At 45.7% G+C, this 7,901-nt stretch overlaps 1 protein-coding gene across 4 annotated transcripts in view; it reads left to right on the top strand.

Annotated features, from left to right (window-relative positions):
- Window positions 1–7,901, top strand: part of MYRIP (myosin VIIA and Rab interacting protein) — a 238,878-nt gene that overhangs the window by 160,444 nt on the left and 70,533 nt on the right. For all 4 annotated transcript variants that reach the window (XM_011357403.2, XM_023529072.1, XM_023529073.1 and 1 more), the window contains 3 exons: window positions 3,793–3,873; window positions 7,276–7,373; window positions 7,571–7,651. In XM_011357403.2, coding sequence (XP_011355705.1) covers window positions 3,793–3,873; window positions 7,276–7,373; window positions 7,571–7,651 — 260 coding nt within the window. The remainder of the gene's footprint in view (window positions 1–3,792; window positions 3,874–7,275; window positions 7,374–7,570; window positions 7,652–7,901) is intronic.

Here is a 7,901-nt window from a genome sequence, read left to right as displayed (position 1 = left end):
GCAGACAGGAGACCGTTTATGAGATGGTATTCAAACCTGTAAAGCTGCGATCATAAAACAATGAGATTTCTTCTACACGCCACCTAGAAAATTTAGTTCCACCTCAGGTATGGAGAAATCTCCTGGTGCCTTCATGGCCTCCTGATTGTGTTAGGTGACTGGGAGGTCATTAGCATTGGCTTCTACCTACCACCTAACACTCTGGTATGGTTATCATCTGCCATCCGCAATCCTGACTACACACTGGAATTACCTAGGGAGCTTTGGGAAAAAAAAAAAAAATCCCAGTGTCCAGTGTCACTTCCATCTCTGGAAGTGGGCCCAGTACAGACAGTGTTTCAAGCTCACTGGGTTTTCTTAAGTCTCAGCCAAGACTGAAAACCTCAGCTAGAACTTCACTAGGATTTTGTTCAGGAGTTTTCTGAGTAACTGGTTCTATCTTCAACTAATTCTAAGCGTACTTATTTTCAGAATTTTGATTATGTCAGACATAATATGCAATATCTACAGTGTACAAGACATGTGCTCTAGGCTCCAGAATTTCTAGTGTAAAACTTTTACCTATGAAACATCTCCACTGCATGGACCAGTGTAGTTTGCCATATAAACAGTCCATTGGAAATTCACGTGGTTCACAGCATCTTATGGGTCACCCATCTCATGCATACGGTGCACTGCCCTCAGTCCCTCCCAAGCTAGACTTACTCCTCCTGCAGCCCATATCAGGTGAGCAGGTTAGGCCTAAACAGAGACCCATTAGTTCCATCAGGTAATCTTTAAGATTTATTCATTCCTTCAGTAAACATGTATTGAAGACCTGTTATTTGCCCACCTAGTTTAAAAGTTGGAGGCAATAAGACAGGGAAGATCTGGCCATCCCAGAGCCAACATTCCAGTGGAGAAGTCAAATAAATAAGTAAACAAATTTATAAAAAATATAATGTCCAATGGTAATAAGTATTCACACGGTTTCTATGATAGATCCAGCATGACATTTTTAACAGCTGAAAGGCACTGCATGAAAAAATAAAAGTAGCCATTAATAATATATTTAGTCTCTAGACAACTAGAAAATCAATATGCTCGTATTTCATATTGGATTAATGAAATGGGAAAAATTAAACCTGTTTTTATTTATTAACGCTATAAATCTGTTTTTGACATGATTCTTGGAAAGATCTATTACATCTTTCCTCTGACAAACATGATCTTTTGAAAATGCTGATCCACGTGAAATCAGAGCTTCCTCCAACTCATGAAAGATATGACTTGATGTCATTGCTTTCCAGAACAGTTCCATTGCTTTCTGCCCTTGGAAAAATCACTTTATCCTAAATGACACTGAAGCTCTCACCGATGAATTTAAAGGGAAACAGGGAGAGGTGTTGTTCTGGAAGATTTTCGTTCAAAACCAGAGCTTATCCTCTGATGAGCTCAGTCTCCCAAAGATATTTTTCAGGTCTTTTCCTGTCTCCTCATACTCCCCACCACCCACCCCATCCTCTCAGCAGATGACCTCACGTCCTCCTTCGCAGGGCAGACAGTGTGCATTTCTGTATCTGATGCCTGTCACCTTCCAGGAAGGTCTCAAGGTCAATCATCCCTTTCTTCTTGCCTCTTCAGCCTCTCTCTTAACTGCTTCCTTCCTGTTGATTTGTAAACATGCTCCAGTCTCTCCCATTTCCTAAACCAGTTCTGGACTGCACATTTTTCTCCGCTTCCTGCCCTGCCATGCTCTTTCTTGTTCCAGGTACCCTCCAGAGAGCGGGCCACCCTCATGGCTTCCATTTCCTGCCCTTCCTCACTCTACAGCCATCCTCTCTCCTTCTGAGCTGCTCTCTACACAGCAGCCAGAGTATGCTTTTAGAAACACAAATCTGACCAGCTCACCTCTTTGGATCCTTTACTGGCTTCACATGGCTTTTGGGATAAAGATCAAACACTAATGTGGCCACCATGACTTGTGTGGTCTCTGTCTCCAGGTCATCTCACCTTAGGCTTCCTCTCCTCTCTGCAGCCCAGCCTCACTGCCTCTCATTTAGGTCCTCAGCTGCCCCCTCTGCCTATCCCTGTGTAAGCTGTTTGCTCTGCCCTGGACTCTCTCCCACCTCCCATACCCCTTTGACTGGTTACGCACCATCTAGGTCAGTCTTTCCTGCTGAACATTTGCACTATACTGTGAGGAACCTGATCAGAGCACTTAACATATTTATAATCTTATATTTATTTATATAAATCTTTGATTAATCAGTTCTCTACCACTAGACTATCAGGTTTGCCAGGGCAGTGAGAATCTCTGGTTTTGCTCACAGTATACCCTAACATCCAGCCCAGGGTCAGGCAACTAGAAGGTATTCAGGGAATATTTGCTGGATGGATGAATGAATGCTGGATGTAGCCATGCCAACGTGAAATATTTGCTTATATATATAGCCTGAGAACTGAGGAGATGACTCAACCTAAAATCTTATTTTATAACTGGGGAAACTGAGACCCAGGAAGATAAAATCACTTCCTCAAGGTCACAGAGCTAGAATAAATGGACTTCAGGTCTTTTGAAAGCCTTGTCAAAAAACACAAACACAGAGCCTGGTATATGGTCAGACTGAGTTACCATGACAGGCTGCACACTAACGGCCTGTTTCCTAACAGTAGCAGCTACCAACCCACTACAGATACTTATGCAGCTACTCTTGGACTTCCCACGTGAGAACTCCATGGCAGCCCATCCAAGGACATACAAGGTGTATTATATGTACTGAAGGCCTGTTGCCTAGTTTGACTTGGGATCAATGACATTTGCCCTTTTTGAGCTATGGAATGTAGACCCATTTTTATTTTCTTGGTTCTGTTGAAATAGTGTTTTCCACCAGCATCTGATTCAATAAATTTGTTTTGGAGCCACCTGCTAGCTAGGTGCTATCTTAGGTACTGGGGATATAATATAGTGACTTTAAAAAAATCTATCAGCCCCGTCTTTGGATTTCTCATTTGATCTGAACACATATAATCAAAATGCCCAACTTTAAAAGGGCTTTAAAAAGGGCTTAGCCAACTGCCCTTCCCAGCCTGGAACTAAGACGAAGGTTGTGTTTTCAGGAAAAAGGAGACCAGAGAAGAGGCAGCGGGGCCTTGAAAGATCAAATGGCATGGTTTACTTTGTCTCACTCTGGGTTTGTTTCACGTGGACTCTCTTCTACAGAAGAGAATGATGACAGTTAAATCATAAGCCTAGGGCAACTGTTTGGATGAATGCCAAGGACTGCAGCTAAAGACCAGCCACATGAGATCTCCTCACAGTGAGAAGGGCACTCTCCTTAGTCCTCCATTTGTAGTAAGGAAGCCTAGTGTCAGCGAGTTTCAGTCACTTGCTCAAGGTCACATGACTAGGAATTTGCACGTCCAGAAATTGACCTCACATCTCTCTGACTTCAATCTACTTTTTCTGTCTTCGACTCCATGTTGCATCCATAGAAGATACTGGAAGAAAGTTGGGGAGGCAGAATACTACACTAGGAATCAGTGTGAGAAGAAAAATCTGATTTGTTAAAAACTGTAGTGTTATTGTGGGAGCTGGTGATTCCCTAAACCTATTTGCAAAGCTAACTTAATCAAAATGGGTAAGGGTGGTCTGCCAATTTGGTGACGCAGGAAATCGGTGCTAACTGGAGACCTTTAATAGTCATATTCATTCTCTCTCTCTCTCTCTCTCTCCCTCCCACTCTCCCTCTCTCTCCCTTTCTCCTCCTCCCTTCCTCCCTCCTTCCTTCTCTCTCTCTTTCTTCCCTCCAGGAGGAAGCTTTTTTGAGGCAAACCTGGAGAATGAAGGAAGTATTTCAGGAAGTGAGTCAACATTTTATAAGCAGTCGGAAGGTAAGATTGCTTAAGAGTTCACAGCTAATGGGAAGTTGGGAGAAGAGAAACACCTTCAGATAGTCAGGGTCTCCCAGTTGCATTGTATGCAACCACTGGATACAGCTTCGTTTCATGTATACGGCTGTGTGGGGGTCTCCATGGGTCTTCTTGTTATCGCTATCTATATGAATCCATCATCAAAATAGGTCAGTCTATCCGAGGCCTAGAGAAATACATTCACTACCCAACCACTCGATACTTACTGATCAACCACCAAGTGTTCCGTAGCCAGAATAGAAAAATCAATATAGGTGTGCAATTCATATTAAAATAGTCTTATAAAGGATGTATCATTTACTGATTAACTCATCCTTTTTTTTATACCAATATCATAGTCCCCTTAGGGCAGAGGTTAAAGGCAAAACAAACTTCTAGTTTGACATAGAACCTTCTCCAACACTTCAGCTCCTTCTCCGGAGTCCTGGGCCATGAGGACCAGCGTCTCCTGCGTCTCCCCAATCCTTGGCCCCCGCAGCTCTTCTGTGCATTCATCTACTCTCTTTCGGGGGCACCTTCCCATGAAGGTTCTGTCCTCTCTCATCCGTGCTATGTGAAACTTCTCCTTGGGCTGCCACACACCACGATACGGCCTCAGTGTGCCACTATTTACTGCTGGGCCTGAAATCCCCAGCCCTGATTTCCGCCCAGAGTTCTAGACTTTGATTCCTAATGCTTGACCATCAGGACCTGTAAAACCCCCAGGGATCTTAACCTCACAGTGTCCTCATCATACTCCTCAGCCACTTAGGCCCACTGTCCCTGCTTCCACCAGTTACCCGGGTTCCTATCAGCCCCATTTCCAATTTGATCCTTTTCTTTCTATTCCGAAGCCCATGGCCTAAGCACCTCCCTGCCCTCACCGCTCCCGTATTAACATCTCAGTGACCCTCTGTATCAGTCAGGGTTCTCCAGAGAAGCAGAACCAACAGGACACACCTACACGCACACACGCACGCATGCAAAGAGGTTCATTTTATTTTAAGGACTTGGCTCACGCAATGACGGCACCTGGCAAGCCCCAAGTCTATAGAGGAAGGCAGCAGCTGGCGACCCAGACGGGAGGTGATGCTGCGGTACTGAGGTAGAACTCCTTCCCAGGGAAACCTTAGTTATTGCTCGTAAGACCTTGCAACTGACTGGCCGAGGCCCACTCGCATTTTTGAGGGTTCTCTCCTTCACTTCAAATCTGTCATTGTAGATGTGAACCACGTGTGCAAAATACCTTCATAGCAGCACCTGGGTTGGTGTTTGAGGCCGTACCTGAGTACAGTAGCCTAGCCAAGCTAGCACATAGAACTAATCTTCCCTCCATCTGAGTAGTGTTCTGAGCTTTGGTCACTCTACCTTCTTACCCTTCCCTCACACCCCACCACATTTTCTCTCTCAAACACCTTCCCGAGTCTTCATTTTCAGCAAACACATCTTTAGTGCTCCACATCAGCCTCACCCAAAATGCATAAACACGGCATCCAGAGCCTTTTTTTTTTGGTTATAGTTCCGGGCTCTCACCTTGTAGGGGCCCGTGGAACGTGGTAACCATCCCTTTCACAGGATCTACTACACACCTCTTAGCAGTTCATTTACTTCTGCCTCTGATCACCCAGTAAATAGCCTGGCAAGCACATGAGAGCGTGGACTCAGCTTGTCCTCTGGGGCCCTCTCAGAGCATAGCACTTAGGAGGAACTTGGTACACATCGATTCAGGGAGAATTTGTGGAGCACCTCGTCTGTGAAAAATACATCGATGGATGTCAAAGAAGAGAGGTGCAATGTCTGTCTCTGTGGACCACTTCGTGTGGTGACGACTTAAGTTTTATGGCCCTTGATTATGGAAACATTGGGAAAACTGTGTGTCCAGTCAGAGCCCTGAGCTGGGTTGCCCTTCATGGCGGTCGTGACTGCCATGTCAGTCTGCAATATACTCATCGTTTGGCTAGATCACTTCGACCTTAACCGAGTTGGTTTCGGAGATTTTATTTTGTTTACCAAATGCCACTTTCTGCCCACATTTGTGTCTTTAGGAGCCTAAGAAGCTTGAATTAAGTTTTTTTAATTGAGGGATTGATTCATTAATGAAAATAAGGTGTATTTACACCTTGTCTCATTCTACAGAGAATTGGAGGTGGCTTTCAGGAGAATTGCATATGTTAAATAATGCATGACTAGGAGATTATAAATGGAAACAGGAGGAAAGGAGTCACAGGCATGCAGCCCTCGCAGACCTGTGTGCTCGTGCCCGACGCTCACTGGGCTTCTGGGTACACAGAGAGGAATGACAGAAATTCTCCCTCTCAAGTAAAAAGCAAAAATCTAGTACCTCGAGGAAGTGGAACTCTTCCAAGTACGCAGCTCCAAAAAGAATTTTGTCACCTGCAGAAGTCTTTTGACCTTTGGATATGTCCTCTCATGTGTTGCCATATACAAAAAATATGGTCACTAAAATACGAGAACATTATTTTTTAAATCATGTTGGCTCGTATTTTTTTCATCACCTTTGTGGTTCGAATCAAAGGCTTTGGAGACAGACAGTCCTGAATCAAATCTCAGGTCTCTTTCTATCTCTCCGTGTAATCCTGGGCAAGTGACTTGACTTCTCTGTGCGTCAGTGCTCTCATCTGTAAAATGGTACCTACTCAGTGGATTGTCATGTGAATTAACTGTCATCCTGTATGTGACACTCGGCCTGCCATCCAGCCTGTGGTCGAGCTCGGTGACGTTGGCCAGCGTTATTGTATTGATAGTACTGATGTAGAGTCTAAAAACTTCTTTCACGAATTTTGTGTTTCCATTAAACCATATGTACAGCTGAGTGCCCTTAGAATATTTGATGATTTTTCTCCCTGTCATCACAATGATACAGGATATGCACAAAATAACACATAATTTTTACTTAGGATCAAAACATGCTCTCTGAGAAGGACCTGTGGGAGGGCGTGGACTTTCTGGCTTCGAGAGAAGCAACCCTAGAACCTCAGATGGGTGTCCAGCCAAGGGGATAACAGTAGGGATCTGAAAAGGGTTTTGAGAGGAAGAACCCCTGGACCGGGCCTCAGGGTCGCCAGGAATCAGCTCGGTTACAGAGCAGGGGACCAGAGTAAGAAAGAACAAGATAATGGAGTCGTGAAGAGAGAGATGACAGCTGTCAAAGAATCAGTGTGTTGTGTCTGGGGCAGGGCACGTGACTGACTTGTGGGAGGCCGTGAGGTGGGTGAGGAGGGAAAGGGGCTCGTGTGCAGGGTAAGCGGTGTGGAAATTACCCCAGAGTCCCTGAGAGACTTGATCAGAAGAACTTAAAGTAGACCAATCGTTTTACTTGTCTTTCCCTTTCAAAAAATGATCTATGTTCTGTTTCCCGTCTAGGACACAGCATGATGGACACACTGGCTGTCGCCCTACGCGTGGCTGAAGAGGCCATCGAGGAGGCAATTTCCAAAGCAGAAGCCTATGGGGACAGCCTGGTACAGCCCCGCTCCTCCTCTCTGTGGGGAGGTGTGGGTCAGGGCGGCGGGGAGAGAGTACAGGTCGTCAGGAAACCAGCGTCACAGGAGCAGTGCCCCACCTCCCCCTGCATCTGCGGTCAGGACTCCCAAAAAGTGACGCTAAGTCCCCCAAACTCATCCCTAGCATGAGACCGTTTTCTTCCCTCCCTCTGCAGGACAAGCAGCATGAGGCCAGTTACCTGCGGGACCACAAGGAGGAGCTGACTGAGGAACTAGCCACGACGATCCTGCAAAAGGTAAGTGGGCCTGCGTGGCATCCGATGCCTGCGGTTTACCTGGCCCAGAGCAGGGCCTTGGGTAAGCTGAAGAGCCGCCCTGGGCACCGTTGTTTTAGGCAGCGTTTCTGTGCCTTGGTACCTTTGCCTTCTGTGCTCTGGGGGCTAATACAGAGGGATTGTGTTGTACTGTGAAATCTAAGCCAAGGGATGGAGTGTGGCTGCCTTTGGGGACTGAGCTAGTGGGTGAGGAGCCAGAAACTCTGGACTG

The sequence above is a fragment of the Pteropus vampyrus genome, unplaced genomic scaffold (genome assembly GCF_000151845.1).
Source record: "Pteropus vampyrus isolate Shadow unplaced genomic scaffold, Pvam_2.0 Scaffold35, whole genome shotgun sequence".
In the NCBI taxonomy this organism is placed as follows: Eukaryota; Metazoa; Chordata; class Mammalia; order Chiroptera; family Pteropodidae; genus Pteropus; species Pteropus vampyrus.
Note: the sequence above shows the minus strand (reverse complement) of the source record. Positions and strands in the feature narration are given on the sequence as shown.